This window comes from Malaclemys terrapin, chromosome 7, assembly GCF_027887155.1.
Source record: "Malaclemys terrapin pileata isolate rMalTer1 chromosome 7, rMalTer1.hap1, whole genome shotgun sequence".
In the NCBI taxonomy this organism is placed as follows: Eukaryota; Metazoa; Chordata; order Testudines; family Emydidae; genus Malaclemys; species Malaclemys terrapin.
Window position 1 is genome coordinate 23,038,687 of NC_071511.1, and position 17,649 is coordinate 23,056,335.

Sequence of the window (17,649 nt, forward strand, 5' to 3'; positions counted from 1 at the left end):
AAACTGATAATTTACTCACGCAACAAAAATTACTTGCTCCATATGACTGGGCAGTAGAATCTTACAAGGTTTGTGTAGCACCTAGGGTTATTTTTTATAATAAATTTAAAATACAGACATGTTTTGGGGGTCTTACAAGGGTATAGACAGCTGCACTTGAGTTTTGAGGTTGTGTCAGAGTTGCCCGTGGGGATGAATTAATTTGAGAGTAAAGCATTTGATAAGGCATTTTATTCATTGAATACAAAATCATATTACAAAAACATTATTTAGGTTGCAAATTAAAGCCCTTGAAAGTTAGGAAATGCGAGAATTACAGTGGCCCATGAAATCTTAAATGTCCATGCAAACTTGGGCTTCCATTCTGTGCGCTTAATAAGACAGGCAACCGGTGGAGAAAATAGTATGTGATCATGTAATTAAAGAATGTATCATAGGGCATATCCAGCAGGAGGTTAAAATTTTGCATGGACATCTGACATTTCTTAACTTTTGAGTGTCAGATTTGCAACCTAAATAACATACTCTTAACATTTTTAAATGTTCTGTGTGTATAAAATGAGCATAGAATCCATAGCTGTATGAAACATTATTAATTTAAATCTTTGTGTTAGAGAATCCTATTGTCTAAGATTACTGATGTGGTTAGTGGTACCTGTATGTATGGTAGTTAATATTCAGTGGCTCTAAATGATGCAGAGAGGCCAGAGAAGTTTTAGGAATAACTATAAAATGCTTTAAAAGCATCCTGTATTTAGAAATATCTTTCTAGAACAGCATGTGACGTGCTGTACAAATAAACCCATCCCTCAGTGCGGCAGTGCTAGGGACTGATGGAAATTGACCTGGATAGTGCCCTCTTCTTGCCTTGGAAACAGAGGTTGTCACCTCATGTTCCCTTTCACAACTGACCCAGAAAGCAAGTGAAAAGTTGCCAATGTTAGTGCAGAAATCAGGTTTCTTTTATGATGACAATAAGCTGCCAGCCAACCCACTGAGACAGTTAACAGGGGTTGCTGTTGGGGGTAGCCTTGCCTATGACAGGGAGCCCTTCCGAGCCAGCTTGGTCTCGACACTGGGGCAAGGAACTGCACATACCGTTATCTCAGTCTGATCCCATCGCCTCACCACCACTGGGGACTGCTGTTGGTGAGGCCCCATTTATGATGGCGGGGTGTCTTCCCAGCCAGCTCAGCCTTAGGGCCGGGAGCATACATTTAAACCTTTTGTGGGAGATTTTTGGTAATCTTGTCCATCTGCTGCTCACCCGTGGCTCTTACACATCTCTCTTCTGCATCAAAGCATCTCTTCTCTTCCTCCTCCCTCCACCCCATTTACCTTTCCTGGTTATCCTCATCCCTCTGCATTTCCCACCACCTCTGCCTACTTTTCTTCTTCCCAATCTCCCCCCACCCTCCAGCACAAATCTAGGTCCCTCATCCACATTCCCCTTAATTCTGGTGATATTTGCCCCACCCTGGCCTTCTTTCTATTTCCTGCCTTCTCCTCCTCTTACACCTGTCCCTGCCACGACCCCGGTGTACCACCACCCATCCCTTTCCCTCCCAGTGGCCATACTGGGATCCGTGAGCAGTCCACAGGCCCCACATTTCTTGGGCATCGAGTACCTCCCACTAGACATTCCCTTACGACTTTGGTGTCCAGGGCCGCAGAACCAGAGGAAGACACTTTCAAGGAGCAGGAGGCCAGACTAGAGATGCAAACTACCCCACTGGCAAACTTCTCCTCCTTCTCACCAGACAAGGTGGTGGTGTCCCCTCCTCCGTCACTGGATAATGACTTTAAGTTATCCCAAGACCTCAGTAAGAGTGTGTTGGATGTGCTACCAATTCTCCCTAAGGAGGTGAAAGTCTTGCATCATTATACACCACCTCTTCTTCTAGACTCGCCTTCCCAATCAACGAGACTTTTCTGGACCCAGCTAAGGTCATATGGCAGACACCAGCCTCCGTTGCACCAACACAGAAAAGGGCCAATAAAAAGTATTACGTGCCTCCTAAGGAGACGGACTTCCTCTTTACACAGTCTCAGCCTATTTCTATAGTGATGGATGCGGTTTATGCATGGGGAAGGCAACATCATTCCAAATCCACCCCTTATGATCGAGACTGCAAGAGGCTAGACTTCTTTGGGAGGAAGGCATACTTCTCTGTGACACTACAGTTCAGGGTCTCAAACTACCAGGCCCTGCTGGTCAAATAGGATTATGAATAATCAATGGCCAAATATGAATTATGGCAAATTCAGTACTTTTATTGCCACTTGGTGGAAGCACAAAGGGAACAATTTCAGGCCATCATCAAAGAGAGCTAGTTAGTAGCAAGAACAGCACTATAAATCCTATTGGACAGTCCTGACACAGCAGCCCACTCAGTCTCAATGGCAGTGGTAATAAGGCAGGCATCCTGGTTACACCTCTCAGGATTGCCAAAAAGAAGTGCATATGATGGTTGAAGACCTCCCATTCGAAGGGCCCAAATTCTTCAGCGACAAGATGGATGTGTCACTGCACACCCTGAAGGACTTGAGGGTAGGGTGACCGGATGTCCCGATTTTTGAGTCTTTTTCTTATATAGGTTCCTATTACCTCACAACCCCTTGTCCTGATTTTTCACATTTGCTGTCTGGTCACCCTACCGGAGGGCCTCACTATCCTCCCTGGGCATCTATACATGGGGACATCAGAGGAAATTAACCTTACAACCACCTCACAGATCCTGACCACCCCAGTTCCCTCCATCACAGCCCTAGTGCGAACCACCATGCAAGAAATTCAGGATGCAGAAGAGGAAGTCATCGGCTTCTAAACCCTTGACCTCTCGTCTAAACACCAATTTTGACACCTTGGTCAAGGCCCCAAGTGACCACTCCTTGTGACATGATCAGCTGCTAGAAAGCTGATTCCATGCTCATTTGGGAGTGTGATTCCTTTTTTTTAGCATTGGAAGAACATCACCTCCAACCAGTGGGTTTGGAAATTGTTTCCAAAGGCTACTCCATCCACTTCATGTCCATGCCCTTCCCTCTTCAGGGACCCTTCTCACGAGAGACTATTGCATCAGGAAATAGATCACCTGCTATGCCTAGGTGCCATAGAAGCAGTCCCCACTTTGATCGCGTTTGTTAAAGATGCCCCCATCTCTGAAATCTGCAGGGCTGCAACCTGGGCCTCTGCCCATACTTTTGCAGAACACTATGCGATTACCCGAGACTCAACCTCTGATGCCATCTTCGGCTCCACAGTGTTATCATCAACAACAGACTCCACTCCGAAGCCCCAGCCCACCATGGGGGAATACTGCTGTGGAGTCACCTACAGTGGAGCACCCATAGGGCCACTACTCGAAGAAGAAGAAAAAGAAGTTAATTACTTTGTGCAGTACAATGATTCTTCAAGATGCGTCCTTATGGGTGCGCCGTAACCCATCCTCCTTCCCTCTGCTTTGGAGTTCTGGACAAGGGGCTCTGCAGTAGAGAAGGAACTGAGGGCGGTTCGCCTGCGCAGCGCTGGATAACCTTGAGGCAGACCACATGGGAGAGAGAGCGCGTGTGCGCGGGCTGAACAGACACTACTACCTAAAATCTCCTATTAGAGGTACAGGGACACAGATACACCTACAGTGGAGCACCCATAGGGACGCATCTCGAAGAACCATCATTACTGCACAAGGTGAGTAACTTCCTCTTCTAAAAGAGCTGTTAACTAGACTGTAGCAGACTAGTGCAAAGTGGATTTACACCCCAGCTTGCTTTGGTCTAATTGTTTGTGTAGATAAGCCCGAAGATATGGCCTTTCCTATTCAGCCACACTGCTAAAACACTCAACCAGGCTCTCATAGGCCTGGTCTACACTAGGCATTTACATCAGCATAGCTACGTCTCTCAGGAAAAATCCACACCCCAGAGAGATGTAGCTATACCAACTTAACCCCTGGTGTAGACAGTGCTAGGTCGATGGAAGAATTCTTCCATTTCCTCTTGGGGAGGAGGATTGCCTGCACCAATGAGAGAATCCCTTGTCGGCATAGGTAGTGTCTACACTGATGCGCTATCGCGGCACTGTGGCTCTGCTGTAGTGGTTTAAGTGTAGACATGTCCCAAGGTCTCATTGCTCAGTTACTGCAACATCCAGTTCTGTGGCCTTGACAAATGTAATCTTTGCCCTTTCATGTGAATTTAAAATGCAACTGCAAAGAACACTCTTAACCCATCATTTTAACTGTCATCCCCACCTTTGCATCCCTGCACTAGCTCCCGCTTCTCTATCACATCAAACATAACCTACTAGTCTTCACTTTCGAAACCCTTCATGGCCTATTCCCACCCTACTTATCATCACTATCGAATTGTCAACTCCTGCCTCTGATAGGCCCATGAGGCCAGCTTCCATCACCTATTTGTTAAGTTTTCAAATGAGCATCTTTATGCTTTCTCTCATGCTGTTCCTCATGCTTGAGAGGAGCTCCAGTGAGCATCCAGAAAGCTACCTTGTTATCTTTCTCTAAATCCCTCCTCACAACTCTCCTTTGCTGTGATGACTACAAAAAAACTTGACAACAATTAGGCTGCTGATGCACTGATACCACTGCCGATCATGCTGACCAATATTGTCTCATTGCCTTGTACTCTCCCCTCCCTCCCATTGTATCCATCTGTTGTCTCTTCTTTTATACTTAGTTTGTAAGCTTTTTGTAGTATGGGCCACCTTTTTGTTCTGTGTTCATAGAGCATCTAGGACAATGGAGTCCTGGTCCATGGTAATACAGATAATAATAGTCCATATCCTTCTGGTCTCCTACCATATTATTTTGTCATTTTTTTTAGCAGAAGAGGAACAGCAAAAGATTAATAAAGTTGTGCCCTCGACCACTTTCTTTGCAAAGAGTAAAAAAAAAATCTTTCGTAACCAGGATATGTCAGAAACGTAATACCTGTAGCTTTCTGTGACTTTTCAAGACTTGAGTTTAAGTAGAGGTGAACAAAACCTGCGTTACAAAGGAGTATAAGTGGTCCAATGTGCTGTAGGGCTCTCTATGTGCCATGGAGATCCCAATTTGTTTGTTGGTTTTTAAAATTCAAAGCAATCTAAATAATTATCACATTATTTCTCTTATTTATTTGATTCCCCATCTTCATTGTTTCTCACTGGTTCAGGGCTGAGTTACTACAGAGAATTCTTTCTCAGATGTGTCTCTGGTGAGTTTTGTTCACATGCCCAGGATCTTAACTAATTGTCATATTTGGGGTCAAGAATCCCCCCCCCCCTGTCAAATTCACAGAGACCTGGGGGGCGGGTGTTACCTTCCTCTGCAGCATGGGGTGTGAGTCACTAGTTGGTTTGAACTAGAATAAATGGTGGATTTCCTGTAACTTGAAGTCTTTTAAATCAAGATTTGAGGAGTTCTGTAACTCAGCCAGAGGTTCTGGGGCTATTCCAGGAGTGGGTGGGTTCTGTGGCCTGTGATGTGCAGGCGGTCAGACTAGATGATGATGATGATGGTCTCTTCTGGCTTTAAAGTTTATGAGCTCAGACTGCTGTCATGGCAAGGTGCTTGTCCTAGGAGGAAGCGCCCAGTAGCACTCAACCCCTCAGGCTGGTTTAGGTAACAAATGGAATCCTGTCCAACTTTACTGGGACAGAGTCAGGAGGATGGGTGTCATGATGCTAGTCCTCTCTAGGGTGTGGAATGCAACGAATGGGATGTGAAAAATATGCCTCAGGTTGGGGATCTTCTCAGAGTTCCAGGGGAGACACCTGAAAACACAATTTTTATGTGTCCTTCTCTTTACTAAAACAACTGTGGCAGAGTACAAGGGGACTGGAGAGGTTAAATTGTCTGTCTGCTTGGGAGACAGAGTGGGGAGAATACTTTTGCAAAGGTTGGTCTCCAAACAAATTGCTCAGAGAACAGATTAGATCCTCAAGCTGTGAGTTTTGTTTCCTTTTCTGCCTATGTTAACTTATTTTTGGTTCCTTGTTATAGACATTAACTCATGAGGAAAAGACCTTGCTGACTGAAATTACTTTTTTTTCCCTGCTGAGTAATTCCTCTGGTTCACAATAATAAAACCGTAACCATATTTTGGGAATAAAAAAATTAGACTCTATATCTGGAGATCCCTGTCAATTCCATCTCCTCCATCCTCTCAAGGGCCAGTGTAGGATTATTTCCTCCAATACATATGTGTCAACTTTTAAAAAAAGAAAAGGAGGAGGATCTGTAGCATCCATAGAGGGTCACTTGCTGTGGGGAGCATCTTCCCTGTCCTCTTTCCGCTCCAGAGCTGGGAACATGTTCTGAAACTTTTTGCAAGAAACAGCCAAACTGCCCCTAGCTTCAAGATTACAATGTTGTCTAAAGTGAACTTTCTGTAAAATAACAAATGTACTCTAATCATAAATCTTTCCACTTTTAGTGCCTCATTTATTTATTTTTCCTTTCATTTTTCATTCTCCATTTTTCCTAACTTGTCAGTGTATCCCTTCTTCAGTCTTTTCCCAGGATCTGTGAAACCCTCAGACTAATTTTCTATCACATTTTCAATCATGTTAGGCTAAATCAGAAAATAAAAATGTCTGTCTCCTTCTACCTATCTGAACCTTCAATGTTTTCACACTCTCGCTTTCTCTTGGTCCCAACTTTTCTCTCATTATTTCCCTCCCCTCGTTCCAACAGCCCCCTTTGTCCTTTCTTCCATCCATTTCTGTCCTGCTCCCCTTGGTTCTTTAGGGATGGGGGATAAGAGCATGGGCTGTGTTTGCCCTCCAAATGTCCATGATGAGTTGTTTCAGAGGATGCTCAGCTGACAGTGAATTTGTTTGTGTCACTCTATAAATGAGGATGATTTGACAGTGGAGTTACCAGATTCCCCTCTTGAGAGGAACTAGCAATTATTTTTCCTGGGGTTAAATTATGGGTTTGCACTGAAGGCCTGCACACATAACCTTAACTACAGAGTTGCAGACATAATATTGTAGCGTTTAGATCAAGGAGTGTGTGGTTGTGTGTGTGTACTTGGGTATTAGAGAGAGAGAGAGAGAGAGAGTGTGTGTGTGTGTGGTTGTGTGTGTGTGGGAGAGAGAGAGAGAGACACACACACACACACTCTTCACCTATGATGATAAAGTACTATTTACTTTTTTCTGCAAACACAAAAGCCAAGAAGAAGGAGGGGATATTTCATAAAATCAATGCTATTGTGTCCTCTGGACTAAGCCATAAAACAAGAGTAACAGAGACGTTCCCTTTGAACTTGAAATCCCTTTCTAAGCTGCTGATCTAACCGAAATAAGAGAGGGAGAATATAGCAGCCAGAAACACTTATGGTCTCTTTCTCTTTTTTTCCCCTTTTTCTTTTCTTTTCCTTTTTTTTTTTTTTTTTTTTTTTTAAGTCCTTAAGTGAGTTTGATGCTGCACCTCTGCCCATAAATTTAAAAAAAATATTATCGTAATGTAGGTCAGTGAACTGAAACGCCACTGTACACTATGGGGGATTAAAGTCAGAGAGGCAGCCCTCGCCCACTCCCACTAGGTCATATGACAATATAAACAAGAAAGGCAAGGAGCCTTCAGCCTTTTCTTGCCCTAATCCTGTGTTTATGCAGCACTTAAACTGACTTTTGGGGTCGTCTCTGTCTGGCATTAAAGCCCTAAAGCTTTTTGAAGTTTCCCTGAAGTTAATAAAATTAGTCTGCCCTCATTGCTAGGCCCCTTGCTGCTGCTTCAGAACAGACAACATATCCCTTACTGTCTTTGCAGCATTCGGCTTTTTAAGTTAATATTTCATAAAAAAGAGAGAGAGAGATCTCTCAAAAGGCTATTCAGCTAATAGGCAAAGTGATTGCCATAGTAGATGTTCTGAGAACTCAAAGGGGATTACTGTGAAATCTAGTGATTGGAGCTAAATTGCTGTTAAAGTAATTGGAAGTGTTGAGTTTCAGTGGGAGAGAACATGCATTTCTGTAGCTTCTTAAAGAAAAAAAGGCTGTAAAATAGTCTTAATTTTTTTTTATTTTATTTTTACAAAAATTGATACAGGGCTTGAAAAATGATTGTTCATTTTTAAGCAAATACCTTTCAGAAGCTGATATGTTATTTTCCACATCTATTTTATTTGATTGTGTGATCAGCACTCTTTTCATCTTGAGGCTGGGCATCCTCTCAGAAGTCTGTCTGTCTTCAAGGATAAATCAGTGTGAAGTTAATTTCTTCTAATTTCAGTCTAATGGTTAGTGTGGAGGACTGAGAATCAGGACCTTAGGGGGTACTATTCCACATTTTGCCACTGATGTGATTTTAAGCTAGTTGCTGACCCACTCTATGCCTCATTTCTCCTATTTGTAAAAGGAGGGTATTGCTTTCCCATCTCAGAGAGATGTTGTGGTACTTAGGCTACATCTTCACTGGGGCGGGGGGCGGTTGATTTAAGATGCGCAAATTCAGCTACGTGAATAGCGTAGCTGAATTCGACGTATCCGAGCCGATTTACCCCGCTGTGAGGACAGCGGCAAATCAACCTCCGCGGCTCCCCCGTCGACGGCGCTTACTCCTACCCGTGCTGGTGGAATACAAGCATCGATTCAGGGATCGATTGTCGCGTCCCGACGAGACGCGATAATTCGATCCCCGGGAGATCGATTTCTACCCGCCGATTCAGGCGGGTAGGAAAGACGTAGCCTTAGTTTTTTGTAAAGCGCTTTAGGGGCCTCTCATAAAAGGTGTTTGCTATCTGCTGAATGTTTGTTATAACTAGAAGAAGAGGAGGTGTATTAAATATTGTTGCTCAGCACTGTAAATATTTGGAAGCCTGAGTCCTTGCCCCAGCGCTTAGAATTTGAAGATCCTATCTTGCAAACTTATCACTCAAGTGAGTGCAAGAGTGGGACTTGATTAGACTTATTTTAAAAGGGTAAGTATATTTCAGGACAGTTGTAATAAGTGAATGCTATACTTTCAGAATTGTTAGTGTTTTTTCCAATATCCATAGATTAATTATAGGTTATCACTCCATTCCCTTTAACAGAACTATATAATAGTGCATCTAATCGTTGTTCACAAAGAGGATTTACTCCGAGCTGTTCCGACAGCCCTGCCAGACTGAATGAGTCAAAACGAAACCACGCTAGCACGATGTTCACCCTATAATTCAATTATGTAAATAATTAAATTAAATATAACTTTGGAACATTCTTAAAATGCATTAAAATAATCATTTTACATTTTTTAAAAGCTGATCTCCCTTCCCCCTTTAAAGGCAATTACAATGAAACAGTTTGGTATGTGGAAGCCTCCACATTGGGGCATGAGAGATCCTCTGCACTCAAAATGAAAGAGTGAGATGTATTGAAGAACTCTAGATTTTTTCCCTCCGGGATGTTCTATTGATCTTGATAGTTTTTGTGTTTAAACAATTAAAAATTTAGGACTGTGGTATTAGATTGCTTAACTAGACACCTGAGAAATGTCAGGAACTAGAATAGAGTAGTGTATTTTTTTTAAAAGCATCTTAATTTAAAAACATGAAAAAGAACATTGGTGGCTTGTAATTCCTCAGGCTCGGCAAATGTCTGCCCATGGAACAGAAGTTTCTAAGAAATCGGAGTAGCTTGTAACTGATGGGTCATAATGCTGTGAAGTATCAAACTGTGGACTGAGGGAATATTCAGACTAATTTGTGGCTCTCAAAACGTTTTTCTGAATAGCTTGGCTAAAAGGACCACTCAGGTGCAATGAAGAAACAGTTGCTGAAGCCAGCTGCAACTTCTACTGTAATAAAGGAACAAAGCAGTGCTTCCTAATTCCTTCCCAAAAATAAAGACTCTTGTTACTGCAGTGAGGAAGGTACAGTAACTCTAGGGGTTAGTAGCATCCAAAGATATTCACATCTTGGGAATTAGGCTCAGTTGGCTGCACCTTATGCTTCATAATGCCTTGGGGAGGGTTGTTTATCTCACCCTACCCACCAAGCTTGCTGGTTCTTGTGCCTGATCACTTAATTAAGAATCCAAACTTGGAATGGCTCCTCCTACTTGGTTACAAACCTTGAAATTAAAATTCATATGAGTTTTGGTTTAACAAATCAATATGATAAAAAATTCACTTCTACATATAGCATTTAAAGGGTTGTATTGAGGAATTCTGAGTAATCACCTGCTTGACTGAAACCAAGGTGATATGGGTACAGAACTGATGTTGAGGGAAGTGGAGTTGCTATAGAAGTGATGTTGGGGTAAGTGATGGAATAAACTGCTTTGTGGTGAGGGTCTTCAATAACAACTGCACTTCTCCATTCCTTTCATGGAAAGATTTCAAAGCACTTAATAGATGCTAACTAATTAATCTTCACATCACTTATGTGAGGCACGTGAGTATTATTCCCCCTGTTTTTACAGTAGATGAGTCTGAGGCACAGAAAATGACTTATAGATGTTCCCTTGCAGTTTTGGAAAAGAGTTGTGGTTAGAATCAGAAGTTCCTGGCTATCAGTCCTGTGCTCACTTAGAATAAGTATTTATATACATACTGTGCCATTTGAGAGTTGTGGCCATCCCAAATTCATGCTGATGAAAGCTTTAAAGCATACCACATTATAATGTATTCCATATATGTGTAATTGTTCTTGTTATTCTATGATTTAGACTCACATATATGTGTGTGTGTATATGTATATATATATAAAATATATAAAATACATATTTCTTTTGTTTTGCAGGTGCTGGATGATTATAGTGTGATTGGTCGTTCGTTGTTTAAGAAGGAGACCAACATCCAGATTTTTGTGGGGCTAAAAGTCAAACTATCTACAGGAGAGGATGGAGTAATAGAGAGCGGCTTTGGGCAGAGTGGCAAATTTAAAATCCGAATTCCAAGTAAGTTCTCATTCCTTCGGCTAACAGAAATCTCAAGTGTAGAAGACATCAAAACTTTGTCCAAATGAGGGCTGATCCTAATTGTCACAAAAGGGAGCCAGTTGCAGCATCAGTTCAGATCCAGATGTATCAACAGTTAGTGGGTCCTTTATTCTCAGTGGGCTGCTCCTCCTGTAATTAAGTAGCAGAGGCCATGACGTTATGTTATCAAACTCTATGGGATGCAGCCACCCCTGCTATCTATCAACAAACTCAGGGTTTGAAGTCCCTTCCCCTTTAGTGCTCAGCAACATTGGACATACTTTTGGGGTGTGTGGATTTCATTGTAAAGTTTCCGGCAGCATCACACTGAGCAAAAGATTAGTGATGTGGAATTAAAACAAGGTAGCAAGAGAGAGTGTCTCCTCCTTCATTTTTACTTATAGTTATTTATCAAATACAACAAATTCAGGATATCCTTTCCTTAACAATACTCCATATTATATGTATTATTATCTAACCTGCCTTGAAATACAAACGGCAATTTCTTTGATAAGTGGATTGTAGAGTTTTTGAGTGTATATGTACCTTCTGTAACTGCTTTTGCATCTTCTACTTCTATACTATTTTTATGATTTATTTGTGCTGTCACTGTGATTTTTGCTTCCCTAATTTGGCAGCATACTACTATGACAAAAGTTATTCTGGGTCATAGCACCAGTGAGTGCTGCATTTAAAATTCAAATCGTAAAATAAGAGTGACTTAATAATAGTAATACTTTGCATTTCTCTAGTGTCTTCAATCCAAAGATCTATGAGTATTTTGCAAATGTTAACTAGTTAATCCTTACTACCCCCAATGAGGTAAGTGTTGCTTACTTCTGTTATACAAATGGGGACACTAACATGAAGTTAAGTGACATTGCCACAAGTACACAGCAACTCATTGACAGATCTGGGAAAAGACTTGAAGTCTCCTGATTTTCAGTCCCTCTTTCAAGACTGACCACTCTCCCCCTCAACTAGGGTGACCAGATGTCCCGATTTTATAGGGACAGTCCCGATTTTGGGGTCTTTTTCTTATATAGGTTCCTATTACCCTCCACCCCCTGTCCCGATTTTTCACACTTGCTCTCTGGTCACCCTACCCTCAACTTACAGCTAAAGCCAGATTAGTGCAGCTCCTATTTGGTTAGACTGTGGAAGGCTCTGTCCTTTTGGCTTTCCTGGTGAATGTGGTGACTAGACTAAAAGGCTCCCCATTTGTGTCTTGAGTGGGGTCATGTGTTGGACACTCACAATTTCAGTTTAGCCACCAGTTGAGAAACTCTGCCAATTGGTCTGAGATGCTAGTTGGAGACACAATGGAGACTTAAAAATGATTTGCGATGGAGGTAGATGAATTTACTTTGCCCTTTTTGGAACTTTAAACCCTGCTAACACATAGCATTGGGTTGTTGGCAAAAATAGTGCTGCAAGCATAGGTTTGCTTAAGGTAGGAGGTCTTTCCAAAGAGCTCTAGAGGAAAACCGAGGTAAAGTATTTGTAAATAACACTGTTCTGATGCCTTCTTTCAATAATCTTTTTTTTGATCAAAGGGTAGCCTGAGTGGTGGACAGATCAGCTGCTCACGTGGGAATGAGTCCAATAATCGACCTCTTTGATGAAAATGCTGATGCAGATGGAAACTTAGAGATGAATTCAGGCATTAAAATTTAGTGAGCACTGTTACGTGTTATCAGTGGTGATTACCATTTATCAAATAACAGAAAAATTGTGTCTATAATTTGATCAAACTCTTGATAGAAAAAACGAGTCCCATATGGGACAGGATGGAGTCTGTTAGGTTCCCTTTGCCAAGTGAGCCTGTGCCATCCTTTAGCAAGTGAGAGTGTGAGAAATGACTACCACCCTGTGTTCCCCATTTCTGCAAACATTATAATTATTTATTGTGTATTAACAGAGTGCTGAGTTCTGAACAGAAGTAGGAAGAAATAGTCTCTGCTCCAAGGTGCTTACAATCTACTCCTGCTGGTATTTTCTGAAGTTGAACAGTAGATCAGATCATAGAACAGAGAATCCTCTCGGTTCCTGTTCTTCTTCCAATGAGTCTTTGTGTTCCAGTTATGTTAGAATTTAATATTTTTACAAGACAAAGGAGAATATTATAGCTATTCTTTTCTTTATCCTGAAGCAAGTTTGGGGGCTTTACCAACCAGAAAGAAGGGGCAGCAGCCAAAGCAAGGCAGTCTCATAGGTGAAAAGTATATGTAGTGAAAAGTAGATGGTATGGAAAGTTTTAAATAACTTGGTTCCTTTAAAAGTTTCCAAGATTTGTGTGTGTAGGGAGGGCTAATGGGTATGATGCTGTTTAAGTCAACTACAGTTCACATTCCTTTGTTAGGTCAGTGTTGCTTTTTTAATGTGTCTGCATCCTGTTTATGGGTTTTCCAAGTTTTTTTTTTTATTATTATTAAATTTAACTGGTCAGATTCTTCTCCCCTTCAGCCTGGCTTTCCCTTACAGACTTTTCCCCCTATAGATTCCTTCCATAAAGAATTATTCTCAACCTTTCTGAAGTTCTTTAGTTAGTTGATTGAGGATTCCTTAACAAAGACATCTGAACCAAAAACAAACAAGCAAACCTTACAAGATGAAAACTGCTTCAACCTGACATGCACAACAGTTACTTCTGAATCACTGAAAACCAGTCTTGACTGCTGGAATGTAATTTGTGGAAATGGGCAGATTGGTTGGATAGTTAACCTATGATCATTTTGGATTGGTTTTGTTGTGCAGGGATTTGTTGTTAAATCTCAGATGTAGCTAGCAGAGGTCAGTAGCTCAACTAGCTGGGAGAAGATTGAGGGAGATAAGGGCAGTTGTTGTCTGTTGGAATGACTAGGTCATTGGGAATCAGGACACCTGTTCTTTTGATTCTGCCACTGACTTTATGTGCAACACTGGGCAAGATACTTCCTTTCTCTGTACCTCACTTTCCCCCTTTGTAAAATGCAGATACTAATTATCTACTGAGGTAAATCGCTTTGGGGTCTGTGGATTAACATCACTATATAAGTACAAAGAGGATTTATTTCCTTCCTCTAGATAAGAGCACACCTAGAATACTGCATGCAGTTGTGAGTGGCTCAGTTCTGGAAAGCTGTCAGCAAACTGGATGGAATTCACAAACGAGTAACAAAAATGATTAAGGGTCTGGAGGGATTGATTTACGAGGGAAAGAAGATGAAAAGAAATACATATAACTTGGCTAAATGATGACTAAGTGGGAGAGATGATTAGCTACAAATATTTGAAGCGCATAAACACTGAAGATGGAGAGGAATCTTTTCGGGTGGTCCAAGGAGGTAGGACTAAAAATAATAGTATGAAATGAAGCAAAGGAAAATGAAGCTTGACTATCAATAAAAGTTTCTTAACATAGATTTATGGGACAATAGAATCATCCCTGCAGATGAAGTGGTGGATGTTCGATCACTCAAGTTATTCAAATATAGATTAGACCGGGGTAGGCAACCTATGGCACGCATGCCAAGGGCGGCACGCGAGCTGATTTTCAGTGGCACTCACACTGCCCGGGTCCTGGCCACCAGTCCGGGGGGCTCTGCATTTTAATTTAATTTAAAATGAAGCTTCTTAAACATTTTAAAAACGTTATTTACTTTATATACAACAGTAGTTTAGTTATATATTATAGACTTAGAGAAAGAGACCTTCTAAAAACATTAAAATGTATTACTGGCACGCGAAACCTTAAATTAGAGTGAATAAATGAAGACTCGACACCCCACTTCTGGAAGGTTGACGACCCCTGGATTAGACCAAACGTTTGTGAATGCTCTTTAAGGAAAAACCAGGGTGGTTGGAGGTATAAGAACAAGACACTCTTAACAAGACACACTTTTGCATCTCTGATTTCTGAGAGTATATCAGGACAAAATTTATTCCCAGAATGGCAAGATTTGGCATCCCTGCTTGGTGGTAATGGCATTTCAAGCAAAAATAGATATGCGTTTGCTGACAGATTTTTTTTAATTCTGTGCGGATGGATTTTGCAGCAAGTAAATGTAATGGTTTAACTGTGGAAGAGATAGGAGATACTAATATACAGGGTGGCACTTATATTTTTCCAAACTATCCTGCTGTGTCCTTCAAATGCATAAAATGTGTACTATGTACAGTGCTTTTCTATAAGATACATTTAGTGGGCTTCTGAAAAATAAGCAACATTATAAATGCAAAGTTATCCCAGAGTGCTTTGCAAATTATACACTTTGTGTGATGAGAATTGCCACTGAAATGGATCTATTAAGGGAGTGACACATGGCAACTGTTCTAACAGTGCACAGTAACACTACACTTCAGTTAGTGGAAAGGAAGTGAAGAATTCTGTATTTGTTTCTGAGTGATAGCCGTGTTAGTCTGTATCAACAAAAACAATGAGGAGTCCTTGTGGCACCTTAGAGACTAACACATTTATTTGGGCACAAGCTTTCGTGGGCTAGAACCCACTTCATCAGATGCAACTTTGTTGAAACTTATGAACAAATTTAGCAGAAAGCATTTAACCAATTGCCCTACCCTAGCAAAGTGTCATTGAATCTTTAATGACCTTGTGTTCATGTTCTCTGGAAGACAGTAATTCCAACAGTACAGACCTAGGTGGGTTATGGAATCAATAAGCAACTCAGAGGAGTGTGAATCACCTGCTTTGTTTTGTTTTGTTTTTTAGAGGTTTTTCATCCACATACTGACTGATCCTGTCAGACTCAGTTTGTGAGTTTATAATGTGGGTTGGTGTGGCTCAAGTCATCAATCAGTAGATTAGCTGTAGATATGCCCATTCCATTGTTTCTAGCTTGGTATAAAGTTATTGTCACATGTAATGGTCTTAAAACTTGGTGGCTTTTTTTATCCAATTTGAGCACGCTTGATATCACAGGCATAGTTCATTCTCATTTCTGAGCTAATTGTTAGGAAAGGATTTATCCTTTCTCTTGCTCTGTGGCACATTTGACTGCAGTTCTTCTCTTCCCTCTTCTCATTACAGTAGAAATTACTATACATATGTGTTGTTAAAAAGCTACATTGTTTCTTAATGCAAAAGAAGCAGTGCATATTCAGGAAATTCACAAGAGTTTATATGAGTCAAGTGGGTTTAAATATATAAAATGCATACTTTTCATAGGAAGACACAAACAAGCATGGAAATACCAGGCTTTTTTCTTTGATATTACTTGTACCAATTCAGGGTGATTGTGTTCCTCTTTTCTGACAGCTGATGAAGACAAAACCAAATTTATTTGTGGGCATGCCTTCTGTTCCCAAGGTGTGTTTTTTTTTTTTTTTTTTTTTCCCTTTTATCTTCCAGTTCCAAGTATTGGCACATATGAACAAGCTAATATATTCAACATCTGCAGCCAGACCTTTAGTAGAAGGGTTAAACCACCTAGAAATTAGCATAAAAAGTTAAAGATCTAACTTACACCCACACTATTGACTAATGCTCTGTGCTTGCTCTTTGGCTAAGAGGACAGAATGTGTGTTTTCCTAGAATGCTGTCTGTCATACTGTTGTATTGGTAGAGGATGATGTGGAAGAGTGATAAGAACTAGCTGATGTTCTTTGTCCTAGAGATCTTACATTCTGGTGTGCAAAGCTAGATGTTGCAGGATTCCTGGTTTAATTCTGCCCTGGTCTCTTGCATATAAAAAATGTTATCTTCCCATTGTGACACTTCGGTAGCCACCTATGATAGCAGAGGGTGCCACACATTGATTGAATAGACCTCCCATGCTGATTCATAAAATTGCCTACCAACTAGAGAGAAGTCGTTGATGTGACTAAGAACTAAGGATGGGCACAACCATGTTTTGCCTAATTTCAGTCCCATATGAACATTGTGCTTTTGAAAGTTGGATACCTGTCAGCTGTTTGGTTGACATTCTTCTTAGGAGACAGAGGGATCAGAGTGGGAAGAATTTAAATAATAATAATAATAATGGAGACTAGAATAATGTAAAGTCAGAAAAATTATAATGGAAAAATAGTCATATACCATACAGAATCACTCTGGATCCTTACTGAAAATCTAGACTACTCTATGCTAGGCCTACTTAGAATATCAGGAGGTTTACAGGTGTCCCAGACTCCCATACACTATTAATAGTTGGTACTTTTGGAGTACTTGCATTTAGTTGGTTTGTCAATTGTAGCCTGATTGAATATTGCAATTATAAAATTATTTGTTGGCGTGCACCATGCACTAGTTACAAGTGACAGGTTCTTTATTCAGATGGATACTTAGAGTTAATTAAGATGTTATTGGTGAAACATGCGCAAACTTTGAACTTTAATTAGAGACAAATATAATTGAAATAATAGAAAAATCAATATACATTAGTATAAGAAAAAGATAAGTACAGTAAAGTGGTTTCCTGCATTGTTTATACTTAATCTTACATTGTGCATATTTACAATCTTATGAAGACCATTAGAAACAAAGATAGAAGAAAAGTAAGTGGAGAGCACCCCAAGGTGCTGAGCCAGGCTTCCTTCCAGGTTGTCCAATGTTATCGTCCTGGTATCCCAACAACAGGTTGGATATCCACATCTTGTATAGACCTTTTCCTATTCCATCCCCACATATCTGGCACCATGAGAACATGTAAGTATAGCTTTAGAGAGCCTTTAAACCAGCCAGCATGCTTACTTTTTGTGGGGGAGCCCACCCTTTGAAATCCTTTTCTTGTGTTGTT

General features: G+C 40.9%; 1 protein-coding gene across 2 annotated transcripts in view; it reads left to right on the top strand.

The window, feature by feature from the left end:
* Positions 1–17,649, top strand: part of EEFSEC (eukaryotic elongation factor, selenocysteine-tRNA specific) — a 176,359-nt gene that overhangs the window by 116,015 nt on the left and 42,695 nt on the right. The window contains exon 7 of one of the 2 annotated variants that reach the window (XR_008445782.1): positions 10,735–10,818. Coding sequence is in view for 1 of the 2 variants with exons in the window: in XM_054036074.1 (XP_053892049.1) it covers positions 10,735–10,891 (157 nt within the window). In the remaining variant the exon portion in view is untranslated. Of the gene's footprint in view, positions 1–10,734; positions 10,892–17,649 lie in introns of those variants that run through there. The other variant, XM_054036074.1, reaches the window with a different exon arrangement.